Raw genomic sequence first — 22,505 nt, forward strand, 5'->3', positions numbered from 1 at the left:
AGAAGCAGGAGCGGAGCGGGGGGCTTCGCCTCCCCTTAAGGCGGAGGCGAAGAGGATTGGGGGGCCGGCGGAGTGTGGTGAAGAGGATCGAGGTGAAGGCGGATCCTTCGCCTCAATCCGGAGCTCCGCTGGAAAGGCAAGTGGGGTTTACCGGGCCCTGCCGCTGTCGCCGTCGCCCATGCGGCGACGGCGGCAGGGCCCGATAACCCCTCTCCCCACCCTCCTCTCCCTTACCTGCCTCCGTCCGCGGTCCGCGGTCCTGGGCTTGCGGCCCAGACTTCCTGGTGGAACCGCAGGCTCAATTGAAGACGGCGACGGACCGCGGACGGAGGCAGGTAAGGCCCCCCTCTCCCTTGGTCCCTTACCGGGCTCTGCCGCTGGGACTGCCTTGAGTCTTGGCGTGCATATGTATCCCTGGACAAGCTATCATGGTGGCGAGTTTGAGATTTTTAACGTGCAAATTGACGGAGCTATGGAAAGGGGTGTGAATGGGGTGCCCGGTTTTCATAAATTCCCCAAAAATCAGGGGATGATGGGATTGCCTTGAGTCTTGGCGTGCGTGTGTATACCTCCATGAGGCGTCATGGTGCCAAACTTGAGGTTTCTAACTTTAACAGAAAAAAAGTTGTATACTTTTTTAGCTTAATGCAAGCCTATGGGGGGGGGGGGGGGAAAACGGAGCTCCGATCCGGATCCGGAGCTCCGAGCGGAGCAGAGTGGACATAGGCGGAGCGGGGGCAGGGCGGAGCGGCCTGATCCGCAAATCGCGGATCTGGAAGTGAAGCAGAGCGGGGGGTCCGTGCACACCCCTACAGCAGAATACCAGTTAGCCTAAGAATGAAAAAAGCAGCCTGCAGAACACTCATATTGCTTGAAGACTTACAGAACAGTTCAAAAATTAAGTTTTAGAACAAAAGCGCACCAAAGTTTTTATTTACAGAAATAATGATGTACATGTCTTTGCCAGTTTTCGATTGCTTTTTGGAAACAGAAGGTGAGTATAGACTGTTTTTGTATAAAAACATTAGTCAAGCTAGTGCAAGTTAACTTTACTCATTACTTTTCATAATTATCCATCTCAAGATTTGAAGGGAGAACTAGCACAGGAAAATGTAATGGCACAGAGATTTAATCCATTTTTTCCATCTTAGAAATTAAGTCATCACAGAGTTTTGTGAGTTCATCATTTTCCTTCGCCTGTTGAGGAAACAAGAGAGAAGATGTCACACAGGTTGAGAAGTTAAATGAATACACTAGGACACCCATATTCTAGATCATTAGTTTATAGATCAATGTTTTTCCCCATGCCTATGCACAATGGGTCTATTTTTGAAGCCACAAAATGCAAAGGGGGAATGAAAGAACTTGTGAATTTCAAGTATCTAAAGAGGTGTACATGCATGGGTAGAAAGAATCTGCCCTTCACAGACCTTCTTGTAGGACCCCTTTTAGTACAGCCTTAGGCACCAAATGTCATGTTTTAAAGGTGGTTTTGCTTCAGCCACAATGACGCCCAGTGATTTTCTACATAGGAGTGAATATCAAACACTCACTTGTATGGAAATAAAGGTTTAAATTCAGGACCTTACTCCCTGTGCAATTGATTGGCTCCCACTGAGTTCATGGATCATGCAACTGGGGCCAGAAGATTATAAAGCAATCTTCTGTCAACTGTGCCTTGCAATTCTAGATTTAATTTTGACATGACAAAACCTTTGGAGGGTAACTGTCCTGTCTCCTGCTTGGAGGACTGGAACCCTTGGCTTTGAACAGCTGGTCCAAGAAGCAATTAGGATGGAGACTGACCTTTTGCTCAATGCTTCTTTCTAGTGATTGGATTCTCATTTGTTCTTTGCGCAAATTGGCTTGGAGTGCCACCACTTCTGTTTTGGCTTTGCTTCTTACTTGCGCAATCTCCTCATTTGCCCTAAATCAAAAAGACATCTAGGTGTATTAATTTTTAAAAGAACAATTATATTCTTCTTTAAAGAGCTGTAACTTTAAGGACAGCCAGGTCTCCACAATACTTTACTCACTGATGTAGCTTTTCTTCTGCGTGAGCCTTCAATGCTTGGTATCTCTGCTCTTCCTTCTTAATTCTTACAAGGTAATCCTCAACACATTTCTTTAGAGCCTCTTCATTCTAGAAAATGAAAGCAGGTCATCTATCTTTCACTCCAGAGCAGGGAGAAAAATATTTTAAAATGAGAAGTTGCTAGAACAAGTCATCTTAAGGTCTGCATTTTTCCTGAAAACCACCACAATAGAAGAGGGGTAGAACACTTGGATAACTAGCAGGCTTCTAACACACTTCTTCATAGTTCTTTGTCCTTCACCAATATCCCCAACAAATGTGAACTATTTTAAAATTACAACAAAGTTTTTCAAGATCCGTCTGTGGATAAGGAAATGGACCTTGTGGACCATTCATAGAATATCTAATTCAGCACAAGCAAAATAGTGGTGTTTATACAGCCATGTTTGAGTGAGTGAAAGAGCGAGGTGGGGTGGGTGGGATATAGATCTATGTGATGGAGGCCGTGAGTGGGGAAAAGCTATGTGTTTCTATGTATACTATTTAACCTCGGAAGATGAAAGGGGAACAAAAATGTGAAACAAGAACAAAAAGGACCACAAAAAGTGGGTTACGGGGCTAATATAATTACTTTGTAAGGCTAATAAAGCTATTATAAATCAAAATATAATCGCACAATTAGTACTGAAATATATACATACTTATGCTGTGTGAATAGCCCAATTTCTCAGCATGGAGTAAGAGAAGGATACTATGTGGCCAGATATCAAACAGTAAGATTTACACAACAACAGCACATTCTGGTTGCAGTTGTATAATTGTATTGACCATTGTTTGGTTGTCTCTTATGTTGTGACCATTAGAGTTGTAAAGCGTATTATACAGGTAAAATTATTGTTTTGACTATTTCTATATGTCTATTTGAGCTGTAAATCTAATTGTGTTTTCTCATTCACTGTATCCACACAGCGTGGTATGTATGTATATATTTCAGTACTAATTGTGTTATTATATTTTAATTGATAATAATATTATTAGGTAGCTTTACAAAGTGATATTATATTAGCCCTGTAACCCACTTTTTGTGGTCCCTTTTGTTCTGGTTTCACATATTCTTTGACCTCACCATCATCATAGGTATTTGTGTGTCTGTGCATCTCAGAGCTGCCCACCGAACACCTAATGTGGCCCATGGGGCTGTAAAAGTTACCCACCCCTGGGTTTAATGGATTGTGAAAAAATGAGACAGCACCATGTTAAAAAGGAAGGCAGTTAGTATTGCTTGAGGGAGTAAGGGAATTTCAGGTAACTGAGGATGGTAAAGTTGGAAATACCCTTTGAAATCCTTCTATCGCCTCCTTCTGCTTTTCAAATCGTTTGAAGAGTTCAGAGAAAGATTTTTCCATGGAGTTCAGATCAGAAATGGCTTGTTGCTTTTCCTCCAATACTTTCTGCAGTTCTTTTTTTGCAAGCTTCTTTTGGTTCTGGGAATCCTCTACAGAAATAAATTGGTGCAAATTGACACACTGCGTGTTCTCTAGCTTCTGGAAGACAGAAGTCTGGAGAAACATGCAGAAGCCTCTAATCCCCCCACAAATCCCATAGGAGGCAGTTTCCAACCAAAGTCAAGAAAGATTGTACCCATAATTTTGCAGATTGTGCAAATGCTATTTTGGGATGCATTAATAGAAGTATAGCTTCCAAATCGTGTGAAGTACTGGTTCCCCTGTATTTGGCAGAGGTTAGGCCTCATCTTGAGTATTGTGTCCAGTTCTGGGCACCACACTTCAAGAAGGATGCAGACAAGCTGGAACATGTTCAGAGGAGGGCAACGACGATGATCAGGGGGGGTCTGAAAACAAAGCCCTGAGAAGAGAAGACTGAGGGGAGACATGATAGCACCCTTCAAATACTTGAAATGTCACACAGAGGAGGGCCAGAGTGTGTGGACACAGACTAACGGGCTCAAGTTACAGGAAGCCAGATTCCAGCTGGACATCAGGAAAAATAACAATAGAACCAATTACCTAGGGAGGTTGTGGGCTCTCCCACACTAGAAGCATTCAAGAAGCAGCTGGACAGCCATCTGTCAGGAATACCTTACAATGATTCCTGCATTGAGCAGGGGGTTGGACTCGATGATCTTGTAGACCCTTTCCAACTCTACTGTTCTATGATTCTACAATTCTATGAACTGGTTCTTCAAGTGTCATGCAGAGTAGACATTCATGATGCACTGTAGTCTAAGCTATATTATGCAACACTCTAGCAGTCTCCCCCAATGTTCTGACAGTGGCCAAGCTACACTAGTTTACAAAGTATAAACCGCCCAGAGAGCTTCGGCTATAGAAATGCAACAAATAAATAAATAAATAAATAAATAAATAAAAGTTTTAAGACGGGTGGGCCACACATGGTTCCCACCATCCCCCTCTGGTGCACCCCACACCACTCCCCGTTCCCCAAATTATTTTTAAAATGAAACAAATGACACAAAATGGTGTTATAGAGCACTAAAAGTATTACGTTAGCTCACAAGCTAAATTAAACACTTGTAGCACTCTGTAGTGCTATGAAGCAGTTTTCTGCCAAATTTACTTGGCAAACCAGCATGTTTTTTGTAACGCAATAACTAATCCTGTCTAACACAATCACTTTCTTGAGTATTTTGAAATTTATTGGGCAGAAAATCCTGCTGGGTGTAGGGGAGTCCAGGGGGCCTAGGGAAAAAATTGGCTCTGGCCCACCCTTGTCTTAAGAGGACAACCAACCCCATGTATTTAAAACATGAAGGAAGCATACAATTTAAAGTCTTCTTCCAGAAAGTCAACAAACACCCACATGCCTGAATTCCAGTGGCTGGTTCTACAGAAAATGTTTAGCAAAAACAGTGCTGGTAGTCAATTAAAATCAAAATTTTACAGATGAGATTTAGTAGGCTAATTAGTCTAATATCTGGACAAATTCTGTCTTCCTTGCTGATGGCCCATACTTCAACTATCTTCACTTCCTATACTTTGTTTGTATTTTGAAAGATCTGGCAAGAATGGGGACACAAATCTTGAGAAGTAGCTATGACAGAGCACATGCCAATTGAAGAGCCTCGAGTAGTACAGCTGGGAGAGGTGTCTACTCAGGACTGTGAAGAGCTGTTGTCAATTAACATATATAATATTGAGCCAGGTGGACCAATGCGCCCAACATACATATTAGGAGTACCCCCTCCTCTTCCTTAAGACAGTCAGATCTCAAAAAACAAAACAGAAACCCAGAACACCAGCTTTATACATTTGTAATCTACACTTACCCATCAGTTGTGTTATGGTGCCTTCAAACTCTGCAACAATTTTTCTAAAGAAAAAATATAAGTTTCTTATTTTCATATGCACAGCCAAAATATTAATCAGATTTCATAATAATAAAAGGGTTCCAGTTCCTGCCACTGCTGACCCTGGGACATTAGACTTGCCCGTGCTCCTGTTCTTTGGAGACTATCATGCACAATGTCAGTCTTCCCCACTGATGGAGATAGGAAATTAAGCCCTGCAAGAACCCACCTTCCCACAAAAGCAAAGAGAAAAGGGCTTCCCTTTCCCTTGGTATGCTCTCTTGGGACAAAGAGAGTATCATGAATGTAACATGACCCCAATTAGCTATTATGAAAAGTTTTATTAGACTATTTAAGAACATAAGTACCATGCTGGATCAGACCAAGGGTCCATCTAGTCCAGCACTCTGTCCACGCAGTGGCCAACCAGCCATCGGCCAGGTATGAACAAGCAGGACATGGTGCAACAGCACCCTCCCACCCATGTTCCCCAGCAACTGGTGCACACAGGCTTACTGCCTTGAATACTGGAGATAGCACGCAACCATCAGGGCTAGTAGCCATTGATAGCCTTTGCCTCCAGGAATGTATCCAACCCTCTTTTAAAGCCATCCAAATTGGTGGCCATCACTACATCCTGTGGTAATGAGTTCCATAATTTAACTATGTGCTGCCATCTATGCTACCTGTCAATATAAAATAATCAGGGTGGTCTCAATAACACTCAACACAGTCGGAATAGAACAGTAAAACAGCAACAAAACCAAAGGACCCCTTAAAAGCTCAAGAAAATACAGTTGTTTACATCTGCCACCAAGGGGCAAATGGATGTGGCACCAAGTGAGCTGATAAGGGTTTAAGTGCCACAGCTGAAGCACCATTACAGTGAAAGCCTCACTTCAGAAGACAAGTCTCTACTTAACCATCTTAAGATCCAGGCGCTTCAAATTTTACCTAGAAACAGAATGGTAACCAATTTCTTTAAGCACTTGAGCAGTATGCTTTCTTCTCAACACCCCAATTAGCAACCTTGAGGTTTATATTCCAGATCAACTGGAGTTTCTGGAAATCTTCACAGACAACTCCAAATGGAACATATTACAGTAGTCTAACCTTGATAGCTGTAGTCATCACAGGGTTGGGGTATTTTTGGCCAAAAAAGAAAATCAGTATATCTATTTATATAGACTGGTGCTTTGTGCTATAGGCAACACCTAGGCAGGAACTGTACTATTTCTGATCTTTGTAAGCCACTCTTGGCTGAAGAGCGAAGTAAAAATGTGTTATATATATTTATCTTCAATGCTTTATCATGTAGACGTTGTGCTTTTGCAGGGACTGCAACCCATCCAAAGCAGGCACATTTCTTGGCTCTCTATTTCCCTTTTGTGGAAAAAGAGATAAAAAGCACCACGAAAAGGCTATGAGAAAAAGAGGAGACTAGCTCTGGTGCTATGAAATGTCAAAAGAGGTTTATTTTTCTTAACCGAAATGCAAAAAATGTTCAAAAAACTTTCAACCAAACTTATTTATTTATTACATTTTTATACTGCCCAATAGCCAAAGCTATCTGGGCAGTTCACAAATGCTCAAAGTTTCAGATCTGGAGATCCTTCGTCATGAGCTATAAGACAACACTCAAGTAAAATGTATATAAAGTCATATTACATTGTAAACAAGTTCATCCAACTTAAAATTAAATAAAAGGAAACAATACTCATACAATATATGGACCTTTACACTAAGTTTTCACCCACTCATGATATAATCAACTCAATCGCTTATATTACATATATAATATATGAATATATAATATAATATAATATATATAATATAATATATGAAACGCTCATAGTTTACTGAGTTTGTAATTTTTTTAATTTATTATTACAGCAAGTGTAGTTATTTATGTTAACTCAGCACTCTCCTCCACTCCCTAAATCTGTTCCCAGCTATATAGTCATATACATTTTTATTTGTCTTTTAACACTCTACTTCTCATCTTCATTACAGTCTGTTATGTTTTAGGACAACATTTCTTATCTAAACTGTTTTTTAGTCTCTACCCCCTCATTAAAAATGAACTAACCTGTACAACAAAATTAATTTAGGGAGTGGAGGAGAGTGCCAAGTTAATATAAATAACTACACTTGCTGTAATAATAATAAAAACATAAAAATAAAAATAAAATTACAAACTCAGTGAACTATGAGCGTTTCCTCTAATACAAGTGATTGAGTTGATTATATCATGAGTAGGTTAGTCCACTGAAAACTTAGTGTAAAGGTCCATATATTGTATTAGCCTATGAGTATTGTTTCCTTTTATTTAATTTTAAGTTGGATGAACTTGTTTACAATGTAATATGACTTTATATTACAGTTTGGGGCCAGGTTATTTGAAGGAACGCCTCCTCCCATATGTACCTGCCCGGACCTTAAGATCATCTACAAGGGCCCTTCTCCATGAGCCCCTGCCAAAGGAAGTGAGGCAGGTGGCTACTAGGAGGAGGGCTTTCTCCGCTGTGGCACCCCGATTGTGGAATGAGCTCCCCAGAAAGGTCCACCTGGCGCCTACGCTGTACTCCTTTCGTCGCCAGCTGAAGATCTTTTTATTCTCTCAGTATTTTAACACTTAATTTTAACTTAAATTTAAATTTTACTGTTCTAACTCTGTATTTTAATCTTATATCAATTTTGCTGCGTGGTTTTATCCTGGTTGTGCTTTTTATACTGTATTTTGTATTTGTGCTTTTAACCTGTTGGTTGTTTTATTATGGTTTTAATTTTTGTGAACTGCCCAGAGAGCTTCAGCTATTGGGCAGTATAAAAATGTAATAAAAATAATAATAAAAAAAATATTTTACTTGAATGTCTTATCACTCCTGACGAAGGATCTCCAGATCCGAAACGTTGAGCGTTTGTACAAGTTTAGCTGAAAGTTTTTTGAACATTTTTTGCATTTCGGATAAGAAAAATAAAGAAACCTCTTTTGACATTTCATAGCACCAGAGCTAATCGCCTCTTTTTCTCATAGTCTCTCTATTTCCCACCAACAGCACCTTCATCATATTTGGGTTGACCTTCAGTATATTAACTGATATCTAGCCCACATCATACATGTGTTCAGAGAGTCAACCACCACATCTGAACACAAGAAAAAAACAGCTGGGTGCCATCAGCATTCTAAAAACATCATACTCCGAATCAACAAAGGACTAGCCACTGAAGTTTCAAGTAGACATTAAAAACTTTAAATAGCATGGGAAGATATGATAGCACTTTGTGGAACCCCATAACACACATTTCATGGAGAAGAACAGCAATCTCCCATTAGAATAGGAATAAAACTGGAACACAGTGCCCTCAACACTTAGCCCAGTTAGTCTAGAAGGACAGCACTGCCAACGATATCAAAAGTTGCTAAGAGATGCAGGAGAATCAGCAAGGTCATGCTCCCCACAGCTCTCCTCCAGTATAAGCTGCCTGCAAATGTGGAACAGACAGGTTTACTTCCAAAATTAGGTCAGAAGCCTAAATGAAACAGATCTATATGACTGGTAGTATTTACCTCTTTGAGAAAGCAGTGACAGAACAAGTTTGGTATTACAAAGTTGAACCTACCCCATTTCTTTATTTTCAATACAAATTTTGTCATGTTCCTTTTTCCATTCCAAAGCTTCTCTTTGGTTTTCTTGTACCTGAAATCACAAGGTTCCCAAAATGCTTAGCAATAATTGTTATTTCTTCAGACCCAAGGCAGAACCAAAAAAACAGTCTGGTAACACAATGTGCCTTGAGGACAACTACATTTGACAAACAATGTTACTTTCCTGCATGTGGCCCTCCTACAATTGTTCTTATTTGGCCTTCTTTTTAAGAATCAGATTTTGAATGTTCTGATATTACTGTTCTTTGGACACATATCCTACATATCTAAATCATCCCAATTGTTTCTGGGGTTCTTGCATAATTCTGAATATTGCAAGTAGCATTCAGTCCATACAGCCTTTGTTTTGAGAAGAACTGACTTTGTGACAGAACAGAAATAGTAGCATACAGAAAACGAATATCCTACTGGAACAGGATCCTTGGAGGCACCAAGGAGGAAAGATTTTGAAGCTCCAGAATAATGAACAAATGAAACATTGGTATTTACCAAGGTTTCTTCTGGGTTGCTGTGCAGAAGGCATCCAAAATGGGTTACCTCCCTATTGCCCAGGAAAAGTAGGGACTATGTGACAAATGTCTGAATGCTATACCAGTCCCAGGCTTCTCCTTGCCCTAGTTTTGTTCGTGGCTACAGCTCAGAGATGGAAAAGAAGTCACTTTCTCAAGTCATAGAAAATCATAGGTGAGTAAATGGTTGGATAGAGATGGGAAAAGCATAGGAGCAGAAGTGCTAGTACCCTCTGCGGAAGTCCTGGCCTTGTGGGCAGAGGCAGGCAGTCAATATAGATATGTACAGACTCAGTAGCGAAATAGGGTGTGGTCTGATTGCCTTCAGCACACCAACGCAGAAGGAATCTTCTTGGTAAGTACTAATGTTCCATTCTCCAAGCTGATGTGACGAAGGCATCGAGCAATTGTCCAATTAGGGAGGGGAAAATGCAGAGTCTATTGTGATGCAACTACCTTCTGAAAGACTCTCAGAGAAGGAGACGTCCATTGAGGCATATGTGTCAATTTTATAGCGTCTGGTAAAAGAATTTGGGTTTGTCCAAATCTCTGCCTTGCACATTATTTATTATTTATTTATTAACTACATTTCTATACCGCCCAATAGCCGGAGCTCTCTGGGCGGTTCACAAAAATTAAAAACATTCAAAGTATAAAACAGTATAAAACCATAATATAAAATACAATTTAAAAGCTCAACCAGATAAAAACAGCAGCAATGCAAAATTACAAATTTAAAACACCAAGTTAAAATTAATTTTAACTTCTCACCTAAGGATGCATTGGTGCCTAGGGCTGCTGACCTGTTTCAGTTAAGAGTTTAGGAAGGCATGAAGCTGAAAATATACATGCTTTTAACCACCTCTATGGTGGGTCTAGGTATGTTCTTCCCTGTGGAGGTGGGATGGGAAGAAAATAATAGTGATCCTAACAATCTGAATGACTTTGTGCGTTGATATAGGTTTTCAGTTCTCTGCATGTCCTTTCTATGAATGTAGCACCTGATGAAATTCCCTCTTCATCACAACAATTAAAGCTGCAGAAGCCCTGTCCTCCTTTTCATATAGTCACCATATTTGACAGCCTTTTTTCCTCCCAAAAAAGAAAAAGACATGTTTCTATAAGGAGTATCATGGTTAGCTTGCATCTAGAAGTTCTCACCCTGCTGGTGCTATTGCATCTGCTCAGGTTGCTCCATTTTCTCCTCCTTTGGGCTGGAATCCAGCCAGAAGGTGGGCTCCATATTGTCTCAGGAGAGGGTAGCATGGTCCACAGACACAACGCCTCAAGTCCCTGAGCCTCCACTGGATCTCATATGGTCAGTCCATGATTTTTTCCCAGAAGAGGAAAATGGCCTGGCTCGCTCAGCCTCAAGCAGATCCCACATAGTCGGAATAACTGCTCCTTTCTTTATGAGCGAGCTTGATTGGGTGGTGGAGGCCTACAAACTCTTGCTCACTGGGTTGCTCCTTGCGATTGCGGTCTACAAAATCGCCCTTCAAGAGGGAGGGGAATCAAGCTGCTTGGCTTTGGTAGGATTCCTGACAAACCTAATGTGCCTGTTTTGCAGGCTTGTTGTCTGCTTTATCTTTATTTTGCCGGAGGAGCCATGATGAGGAAACAAAAGTGAAATACTGAGGAAGATTTGTTTTGATTCAAAAGAAAAAAAGGCTTTGAGGACTGAGTTCAAGCATTTTAATAGTAAAAGTAGAATCTTGAATAGATGAGATGAGAGATAGATCTACCCTGGTCAAAATTCTGGGACAAACTGGGTCAGGGAGGAGCCTGGGGCTGGTATATCAATCAGAAATTTGTCACATGGTCCCTGCTTTCCTTGGCATAAGGGAGTTAATCCATTGTTGGATGCCTTCTTCATACCGACCTGGAGAATGGCTTGATTTTGGCACAGAAGTGTGTAAAAGTCCCTTCCAGGTATCTCATTAACAAGGACTTTTCTTAAAGGGCAGATTTTAAAACACTAATAATTCTGGGCAATGGCAAGACCATTCGAGTTCCCAACTCCCTCCACTTGGCCAACCAGGAAATGAAGAAGGTAAGGAGTCCAAAGGCTGAGTTTCAGTAATTTTCCCCACCTCTCACTTGAATATAAATGTTTATTAATAAGTAAATTTAATTCAGATTTCCCTTTCTAATTGGGTGAACAGCCTGGAGATGTTACAAGAAATTCAAGACAATATCAAATCAAATATTTCTTCCCATGTTCTTACCTCAGAAGCAAGCTTTTTGACAACAACATCGTTCTCATGTTTAACCTTTTCTACCGCTGCATCCATGTCTTTCTGGCTGTATTTCAATACTTCTATGATAGCCTCATTAGACAGAACACAAGGAAACAATGAAGTATCATTACTGGTTGGGATGTCCAGAAAAGCTTCGGCCTGTGGTGAGAAATGTAATACTTACTCACATGCAATATTTATAGTCTGTTTGCGCTAACAACTGTGCTTAAGATGTATCTAACCAGTGGTTTTGGACTAACCAAAGTTCCTATGATGGCTAAACTGGCTTGGAATAGTGGTTTAACTAATGTTTTGAACATTTGAGTTTAAAACTGAAATAGATGCTTCTGATTGCCTTGGTACATGAAAGTGGGGGGATGACGATGACCCAAAGCTCGCCATGGCTCATTCACATAGCAAGAAACCATGATGTGTGATTTCTAAACCAGGCCAATGTGTCCATTTTCCTTTCCTTTTTTTTTTTAAAAAAAGAAAGCTACAAACAATTCAGATGTACAAGAGATTACGGGAGACCCATTAGATGGCCCTTACCGGATCTGTGAAAGTTCCAAGAAGGTCTAGTCCCCATGGCTTTTCTTCAGGCTCAGTTGTTTTTGCATCATAGGATGCCATTTCTGTAAATTGTCTGCTTAAAAATAAGAAACAATATTGAAGTAATTCTATATAGGATCCGAAACTGAAAAATACTAAAATCTCTGACACATACCCATTTTGAAGTAGTGAAGGAATAACAGGCATTGCGTTGTTAGCACCACTTTTCTTAGGGCTTTCACTTAGCAAAGGGTCGAACTTCAAGTACAGAGATTGCTTTCTTAGAACAGACTCCTTAAACTATGGAAAAGGAATTTTATGTATGTTTACAAACAAACAACTCATACTGCCTCCGCCTAACAGAGTGGCTCTGTTCACTTGCTGGCCTCAACTGGAGCTATAAGACCTAGAACCACTTTTACAAAGCACACATGGTCTCATTAGGCACTCTTGTAAGGAGAGTGAGCTGATTAGGTGGAAGAAGTGGAGTGATGTGCCGTAATGAAAGTATAATGGAGCTGGGGCTGAACAGTGGCCTTTTAACTCAATGAGAGTTTAACTTGTGGCTGCAGAAGGATCTGAAGATGCCATACTACACACAGCTGGAAATATTTTCTACAGAGTGGAAGAAGACATGACTAAAAGTGTTGTAATATTGGCTGGAAAATCTTCTAATCTTATTTTCTGCAAAAAACATTACATTTTTAGAAATGTATTGTTCCATAAAATTTGGCAATTGGAATGAATACTAGTTAAATCTAAAACCAATGCTGTAATTAATGTTTTGGACGACTATCCCTAGGAAGCACATATTTCAGACATACCATGTAGACATATTCTACCAACTTCACTTTTTTCTTTAAAAGTTTCCAAGTAAAGTTTTGAATTTATTTCATCACATTAAAGTATACCAAGTGCACTCTGATTTTCCCCCCAATCAAAATGTTTCAGTTTAACTATTTTTGTCTATTGGAAAAACTTTTCAGATGATTATGCAGCATGTAAAATTGACACGACACAAAATTTAAAAAATGTTAAAACAAGAAACATCCGTTCTGACACGATCACTAACGATAATTACATTGCAGTAGCATAAGTGACCTCTAGTGCAACGCCAACAGAGTTTGTAGATATGACAGTGTTTCTATTTAGGGCATAGAATGCTTTGTGATTCAAACGTTTTCCAGAAAACCCACATCGCTTTTATTCATTCATCATTTATGCAGACCACCTTACAATTGTATTGGGGAAGCACTAGCTCTAAAGGCTGGTCAAATTGGGTAGCTATGAAATCAATAGAAAACCCAGGACATGCACAAGCAAAGAAAGTCAGCCAAAAGGTGGGATTACATGAAGATCAGATACTTGGGTACAGATCTTTAGGTTTTGTTACTGATCATCCCAAAAGCCAAAAAATAATAATAACATGTTCATCATACATGTATAACTCAATTAAATCATCTTAAGTTGTTTATACATACAAGATTGCTGCTTTTGGCAGCATACAGTGTACTATGAAGTAACTGGAAAGACAGGTGATTAGGGCAATTTCTTGTAACCGAGGAAATTATTTTACTCTTTGCCCTTGGCTAGTAGCCCAATGCTGTAAAATCCTACATTGGGTTCACAAATTGATTACTTACCGAGGCCATTCCAAATTGCTCCAGATAGTCTACTTCTATGTCCATTCCTAGAACTGGAAAGAGAAATGAATATCAAAACTAATGTTTCCTGTAGTAAACTACTCACCGAAAGGAACAAGATACTGTCCTTTCTTAAGATGAGAAGGTACAACAACACCTTTCTGCAATTTCCGTTGCCTTGGGAGAGCTAATGGGCACCCTTCATTTCCTCCCATCTTTTGTTTAAATCATCTCAATTGGCAGGCTTGTTACCACAAGGAAAGATACTTACCCAAACCTTCTTATATGAAGTTATTTGTGTACATTTATTCAATCAGCTGGGGTGCCTGGGCCCAGTGAAAGCTAGAAGCAGTTCTAGGCAACATCTAGATTAGGAGTGGGGAAGCATTTCCCAAGTGAGGTCCACATTACCTTGCTCAAAACCTGCCATCGATTGTGTTCCAGCACTTGATGTGGCCAGATCCAAAGGTGGGCAGTTATGGATGAGATTTTTTATCTTTGTTCAGTAAGCAATGGGGGATGAGGGGGAAGACACTTGCATCCAGGCTCTACCTTTCCTCAAGTTGGGCAGGGTTCCCTCCAACAGCTTTGCAGTTGTGAATCAAAGCAGGATGGAGTAAGCAATATCAATAACCCTGAGTGATGTGAGGGGATGTGGCCTGGGAAGTGACTGAGAGGCTTGGAAGTCCATATTTGGCCCACCATGCTAGAGGTTCCCCTCCCTTGAACTAGATTCATAAGACAGACTATTTGTCCTGCAAAGAGTTGCCTTTGAGGATGACATCAGTCTCAATCATGATAGGATACCAGGCCCTGGTCACAACAGGGTTTACCTTCAAGTATTTTCACCTGAATAGAAAAAAGAATACTTGCAGCTTTCATCTTTACAGTGAAGCACTGTAAAGATGATTTTAGTATATCACTCTTAGTGACTGACCTGTACCTGTATCACTGCCCCATGTTCCGCATTTGAAGTACAAGTATGGCTTGGAAAGGCTTAACAGGTGCTTACATCCAAGTACTCTTACCTTCCATAGGTGATCTGAACTCTTCCTTTTCTGTATCTATCTGGCTGCTTTCATTCACTGCTATTTCAGTTCTTCCACAAGGGGGGGCAAGTGGTAGGCCATCTCCAAGCAACTGCAAATTTAAAGACCATCACAAGAGGCCTCAGGCCAAGGTAAGGTACTTTAGCTCACCAAAGGGGCAAACAATCCTTTTGTGAAAGTGTTTTATAAGGCAGTGATGTAAGTGCCAATTGCACTTGTGGCTTTACTTGCTCTACTTCACCTTACTGAGCTGTTTTGTAGACAACTTGTAGACTTCAGTGGCAGCAGTATCATCCTATTAATCTTGTTCTTCAAGAAAAAGATTTGCCTAGAAGAGCCTTACTTGTACATTAAGGCCAAAGCTCAGTTTCTCATTTTAATGCTGGCAATGGGGATGTGGCAAGTAACCTTGCTTATGGCATCTGAATGAGGTTTCTTGGAAATGTGATGTTAAGAATAGAGGAAATGCTTGTTCCAGAAATAAATGTTGTATTCTGTGGAGAATCCTTAGAATCTCAGCTTTCCATCAAGAAAAAGTAGGTCCAGCCCTTATAAAGACTTGGATGTACCTGAGCAATAACACCTGTTGACATCTCAGAAGCAGGTCTGAGTTGAACTTCCAGCACCCAACAATGCAAATGAAGCCAACTACAAGTATATGCAAGGCTTGCATCATTCATGCGGACTGGAGAATTCAACTCTGACACCAAATGGAAATTATACTGGTGCACATTTGTTTGACAGAGCACACATAACCGTGAATATAGGGGAAACAATGTACATAGGGACTGCACAATACCATCAATTCACTTGAAGGTTCAGCTTGAGTTTCTGCTTTAGCTGCGTGATCTTCAGTTACATTCTGCTCCTCAATCTCCTTCCTAGAAGAATTAGAAGGCTGATGTTATAGCACTTGACAGCTAATCAAGTTTGGCTTATAAGTTATCTTTGCGCATTCATAATTGCCTCAGCCCTCTATTTCCCTCCTACTTGTACAGGTATTTCCCTCCTACTTGTACAGGTATTTAGACAATAAACCTTGTCTTTTTCAATTCTCAATTTAATTTAACCACTATGGAAATGTTAGCCAAGACATTAGTTAATGTTCCCTTTCCTTAAAGGACTATGTAAAAATCATGTATTGTTTAATGAATAACTTATAAACAGTTACATTATATATGAGAACTGAGCACTGAGCTTTAAATAGAATTCTTCATGTTTTTGAGAAGTCCAACATACCAGCATAAAGTCCATGTCACCATGGGCAATAGTAGTCCTGCTCCTTTCCTGCTTTTTTGCCCCTCAAATTTCCTCACCACAGAGGGGCTCATAAATAATGCAAATGCAGTTTATGCACAGTGAATCATGCTCTGAAATTTGCATATGGTGCAGAGTGCCACCCCCTCTCTCGTGTGCCCCAACTGCCCACCTCAGTCCCCCTCCACGTGCCCACTGGCAGTGACAGCCTACTCAACACAGCTGGGTGAGGGCGTGCCATGAGCCACACTGATTGGTCATGGAGGGCTATCCATCATTCCGCTGGTGGACGGGCTGCCCTGGCTGTTTGGCTGGGAGGAATGTAATTGCTATTAAAGCTTGAGCTCTGACCTTTTTCAAAATTTTCTTCTCATCTACACTGCTCAAGCTTCAGTTTAGAACAAAAATGAGCAAAATCACTCCAGTAAATTTCTAGCAATAAGCTTTACATTACCTTATTCTTATATAAGATGCTGTTTTCTTCACCTAACCAATATCCTGTTCTCCATCCCACAACTTTTGACTAAGCCCACAAACTTAACAGGATATTTTTCATGAATTGGTACTACTTCATTTCTCATGCCCAAGACTGCTCAAGATCTAGTTATCAAACACTTACAGATTTTCGGGTATTTCTATATCCTCAGATTCATCTGGATTATGCTGCTGCATTTGAAGAGGATCTGCTTGGCTATTATCTTGCTCAATGCTGGGCACATGTCGTTTAGGGGAATTCTGCATTTTGGTGCCACCTTGAAATGGGTTGAAGTTAGGATCGTTGCAATCAAAGTTATAAGATGTTTTGGGGACAGAACTTTCTTCAGTCCTAGTGTTGATTTTCCCTTCCATCTTCTCTTTTACCTCACCACAGTTGAGATTCTCAAAGCTATAGGACTCTTGCACATGCTGCAAGGAAGAACTCTGCATACTTGAGATTGACAAAGGCTCAACTTTGTCAACTTGGTTAGGAGCCAATTTTGTAGCCTCATTAGAGCCTAGAAGTTGTTTGGGGGAATCACCATCAAGCAATGAGACTAAGGAGAAAGAACATGTTTTGCAGCTGGTTTCTTCAGATGGATTGCTTTCAGCAGCAGTTTGAGTCAGGCAAATTGCATCAAATGGCAGAGAATCTCTATCCCATTTTTCAGCTCCAATGAAAACTTCAGAAGGAGACATTTTCTGACTTTTAGGAGAATCAAGAAGGCTATCAGAACTCTTGAATAAATCAGTATCAGAAGCATGGACTTCTTTGCTTTTTGCTGGAATGACACCATCTGGAGGATCAGGACTAACTTTTCCTTCTGTCTCTATCCCTTCTTTTGCTTTATCTGTACTTGCTGTAATTGTTTCTTGACTCCTGTTAAAAGGCAGACCGATCATTAATTAATTAACTCAGTTTTCTGAAGGATAATTAAAATGAGGGCCACTTGCAGTACTCAGACAAACTACTGAGCAAGGGCCAAGAAGAAGAGACTTTTACTCAACAGAGTCACTGTTTATTGACCAGACATTCACTGCCCATTTCAGACGCTTTGTTATCAGGGTCAGTAAGTAAGCTATGTTGAACTCAGTGGGACTTACTTTCAATTAAATACAGAAAAGCCCAGGCTGCACTAGAGATATAAAATTTTCAGATAAGCAAGTGTTATTTTTTCAGTGCTCTTTACAGCTCTAAAGACACTTTGTTGCTTTAAAACAGCCATCCCAGCCTGGCACCCAATAGATATTTTGTTATTCAGATCCCATCAGCCTCAGGCAGCATGGCCAATAGTCAGGAATGCTGGACTTTTCAGCCCAAAACATTTGGAGGGCACAAGGTTGGGGATGGCTAAAGCAGCCTTCCTGTTCCTAAAGTGATTTTATGTATAATTTAGTTTGCCATAAAATTATAATTAGGTTTTAAAACTTTTAAAAGTAAACACAGTTAGTAAATTTGTAATTATTGTCTGAAAAGATTAAAACTGCATTAAATAACTGCTATAGCATCAGAAATACAGGACAAAACTCAAACTGTCAAGAATGCACAATGGTGACTCTATTCATATGCAAGGGTTGATTCAAATTGATTTAGATCATTTCTTCAAAGAACTCAATTTTAATTATTTAAATCACAGTTTAAATCACTAGTGAGGAAAATTCTATCTAATCATCATTTTAATAGAAGTACATATTTAATAAAACCTTAATACATATTCAGAGCAGAGCTAAAGACAGCGGAACTAAATACACTGAAGATCTTAAAATTATCCCAACACAACTGGAAAAATAAGGTTTTTATCTAGCGCTGAAATGCTAGTAACCTAGGCACCAGGTGAGCCTCCCTTCATGTCACAGGCCAGGGCAAGGTGTATGTTTATAAAGCTAGAAACACTGATGCTTTCAGATGCCTAATGATTTCAGGGAAACATATGGTAGCATTACAATCTCTTGTGTTTTTACGCAATTAATACCAGATCAGACTACAGCGGATATGTTTACTCACACAGGATTAGATGTAGGGAAGACAAAATCCTCTGGAACCTCGATACAGTCATCTAGTATAAGAGAAGTTTCAGATTTCTTCCTTACATCTGGACTCAAGATTCTGCGGGTCTGAGGGTCCCGCATAGGAGTTTGAAAAGTTACCTTAGGAAAGGAAGTTCTTTATAGATCAGCAGAGCCAAAACAAATGCATGCACACTCATTTACACACCTAAACATTCATTTTGACATTTTTGCCCTGCCTCTCCACTGCTGACAAGGGAAGCACTCAAGGCAGCTTACAGAAAATTAAAAAAAAATCAACAAATACTGTTAATTAAAAAACCACATCCTTTAAAGATACAAAACAAGCAACAAAAACACAAAAGTGAAAAGAGGCAGAACTCAAAGAAAAAAGTACTAAGCAGCAAATAAATAGAAAAGAAACATATTAAGACTTTGGCAGAACTGGAATTTAGCTGAACCTCCTAGGGAAGGGAATTCTATTATTCGGCTGCCACAACAGAAGAGGCTTCCTCTCATGTCCCTGCCACTGCAAAGGAACATCACTGTCAAATGGGCTCAGTAGTAAAAGTAGGGAAAAACCTGAGAGATGAGGACAGTGAGTGGCAAGTTGCATGACAGGACAAGTACATTTAGCCAGACATAAATATCTCATACTTGGGCTATGTGATCTTCTTGCCATTTCTGTGGTTTGTGAAATCCCACGCCTACAGTAGTGACCACTGCCAGTGTACAGACACACTCTACCATTACAATTCACAGCATTAGTGCAGCTGCTGAGGTACTGTTATTTGCCAGGACAGAAACCTACTGGACCAGCAGATTCATGTAAGAAGCCTTTGTGTCAGAAAAGAGCTATGCTAGACATTAACATACCTTCATAGGCTTCACTATCCCCTTTGGTGGCACATTTTCTTTCTGTGATGGACGAAGAATAGATGGCCTGCCTGTGACCTCCGGAGATGTGAAAAGTATTGCACAGCTTTCTGCTGTTATGTCATCACTAAAATTTTCTCCATTTAAAGCCTGCAGACTCATTCTAGAAATGAAAACAAAGGTTAGATAAACAAACTTATCTAACAGACAATTTTGCTTTACAGCAGGGGTGGGGATCCTGTTGCTGGACTCCTGCTCCCATTCAGCATGGCCAATGGTCAGAGATTATGAGAACTACAACCCAACATCACCATTCCTGACACTGTGGCCCCATTCACATACATACAGGGGAGGGTGGATGGGGAACTATGGAGCAGATAGGGGTCGGAAAACCACTACAAGGGGGCCCGTTACATGACCAGTGCTCCATGGTTCACTTACCTCTCCCCGGTCTGGGATAAATCAATGTACTCCTGCTGCAGCCATGTATCCCAGTGGCAACTGTGCTGGGGAAAGGTGCACACCAGCCACTCTAACCATTGCTATGCAGCAGCTACCACTGACAAAGCCCGTGCAGGCTACAGCATCGTCAGAAGTGAGCCGCCCCCGTTTTTTTTATCCGCACAGCTGCTGCCAACTATAAAGTTCCCATTACACGACACAAGAACAATTCCCATCGCCCGTTACCTCCACTGCAGAAGAAGCAGGCTGGTTATTTGAACTATTGTGTGTGCGAGTGAGTGAAACTCCCCGACATGCTAACCCACCTCGGTTTTTGAGCAATTCACAGTGAGTTAAGAGAGATATCTGAGCAGGCCCTGTATGTATCTATGATTAAGCAGAAAGCTAATCGAGTTTTGGAGAAGAGGTTTTATTCCTTCTGCAAATTGAAAGAGCTCTGCCTCAAGAATAGCAAGACTAATCAGGGAGTAGCTGAAAGTTACCACCTTTCAGAACTTCTTTAGCTGGGGATGGGAGCATGACATAATTAAGGCGCAAGAATGCGATAAGGACAATGAAAGCTTGGACCACTCATGCACCAGACTAGGGTGGGAGGGTAGATTCTGCCACCACAGGACTGAGATGCAGTTTAATGCTCTCCTCCAACAATAAGGTATCGACTAACACAGGGGGGCCGGTACAGTTTTACACATAGCCCAGGATGGGCAGCTCAGAGCATAGAATCATAGAATAGAAAAGTTGGAAGAGACCTACAAGGCCATCGATTCCTACCCCCTGCTCAATGCAGGAATCCACCCTAAAGCATCCCTGACAGATGGTTGTCCAGCTGCCTTTTGAAGGCCTCTAGTGTGGGAGAGCCCACAACTTCCCTAGGTAACTGGTTCCATTGTCGTACTGCTCTAACAGTCAGGAAGTTTTTCCTGATGTCCAGCTGGAATCTGGCTTCCTTTAACTTGAGCCTGTTATTCCGTGTCCTGCACTCTGGGATGATCAAGAAGAGATCCTGGCCCTTCTTAAGTATTTGAAGAGTGCTATCATGTCTCCCCTCAATCTTCTCTTCTACAGGCTAAATATGCCTAGTTCTCTCAGTCTCTCTTCATGGGGCTTTGTTTCCAGACCCCTGATCATCCTGGTTGCCCTCCTCTGAACACGCTCCAGCTTGTCTGTGTCCTTCTTGAATTGTGGAGCCCAGAACTGGACGTAATACTCTAGATGAGGCCTAACCAGGGCCGAATAGAGAGCAACCAGTACTATAGGAACTGCACCCTGCTTAGAGTTTTGCATTTATAAATAGCAGCAGAGTAAATATAGCTCTTTCAGTAAGCGGATTTCAAGAGAGGCGATGGTTTCACCGCCCGGTGACCAAACACTAATAGAAGAGGGAGAAACTGATAGGTCGTGGCGGGAGGAATGACCACATAGACACTTAGCACAAAGAGAAGCCCAAGGCTAGGCCCTGATGCTGCCCTTCCTTCCCCTCACGGGCCTCTTGCCGGTTCAAAGGACGACACACACACCCCTCCGCCTACTGCGGTGCGCAGGAGCCGCTCCTCTCCATCCCACACGACGCGGCCTTGGTTGATATAGCAGAAGGACGCCCTAAGCGACTTCACGTTATTATGCGCTACTTCTCGCCAGGAATTCTACCACCTTTTTCTGCGTGCCCGAAGCAGGCCCTGAAGCCACCGCGAAGGAAACAGCGCAAACGCAGGGAGAATCGGGCCACCGCCTCTGGAGACACCCCGAAACCCAGCTGTAGGTCGAGGCGAGACGAAGCCAAGGGGCCGCGGAGGGAAACGGCCCCACCGCGGAGACGGGAGGGGGAGGAGGAGGGCGACGCCGCCGAGCTTCTTCTTCCTTCGCGTCGGCTGCTGGGCCGAGGTGGGTGGTGAGGCGATTCCTACCCACCCGCTCCCGGGCCCCTCAGAACAAAAACTGCCGCTCTGCGCGCTTGCTTCCCTCACCCACCTACCCACCCTCCGTTGGGTTTCCTGAGGGCTTCCTGACTGTTCTTACCTGCTTTCGCGCCAACGGAATTCCAGCCGTCTCCGGTATTTCGGCAAAACCTCCTCCGCAGCCCCCTCAGACTCAACGCCTGTTCCCGCTTTTAAATTTCAACGAGCCACGTTCGGAATTGTATCACAGATCACACGGCCCAATAGCAGGGCAGCTTAGTACGCGCGCGTGACGCGAGGGCGTCCCTGGGAGATGTAGTTCTCTCATCCGGCCGGTGGATGAGCTCTTCCTGGCCGTGTGAAGGCAGCTGATCTTGGATCTCAAACTTCCTATTGGCCCATAGACCACGTGTTGATTCAGAAGAGTAGCCGGATTATGCGCGGAGGGCGTGAGTGTGGCCCCTTTTTTGTGTATTTCCCGCGCACGTTCATTGGAGGGAAAAAA

At 41.6% G+C, this 22,505-nt stretch overlaps 1 protein-coding gene across 2 annotated transcripts; it reads right to left on the reverse strand.

Annotated features, from left to right (window-relative positions):
- Positions 1-924: 924 nt before the first annotated feature.
- TACC3 (transforming acidic coiled-coil containing protein 3) lies at positions 925-22,176 on the reverse strand. Of its 2 annotated transcripts, none has more exons than XM_063127415.1 (16): positions 22,122-22,176; positions 19,644-19,806; positions 18,766-18,908; positions 16,903-17,640; positions 15,826-15,907; positions 15,006-15,117; positions 13,978-14,030; positions 12,510-12,634; positions 12,335-12,428; positions 11,771-11,941; positions 8,988-9,064; positions 5,343-5,386; positions 3,370-3,530; positions 2,037-2,143; positions 1,807-1,927; positions 925-1,197 (listed from the first exon to the last, which is right to left on the reverse strand). In XM_063127415.1, the coding sequence occupies exons 2-16, from the start codon at positions 19,803-19,805 to the stop codon at positions 1,129-1,131; spliced, it is 2,259 nt and encodes a 752-aa protein (XP_062983485.1). In that variant the 5' UTR covers position 19,806; positions 22,122-22,176; the 3' UTR covers positions 925-1,128. The 2 variants fall into 2 exon arrangements, with proteins under 2 accessions (XP_062983485.1, XP_062983484.1); XM_063127414.1 differs by having other exon boundaries at positions 12,335-12,431.
- Between the last annotated feature and the right edge of the window lie 329 nt (positions 22,177-22,505).

The sequence above is a fragment of the Elgaria multicarinata genome, chromosome 5 (genome assembly GCF_023053635.1).
Source record: "Elgaria multicarinata webbii isolate HBS135686 ecotype San Diego chromosome 5, rElgMul1.1.pri, whole genome shotgun sequence".
In the NCBI taxonomy this organism is placed as follows: Eukaryota; Metazoa; Chordata; class Lepidosauria; order Squamata; family Anguidae; genus Elgaria; species Elgaria multicarinata.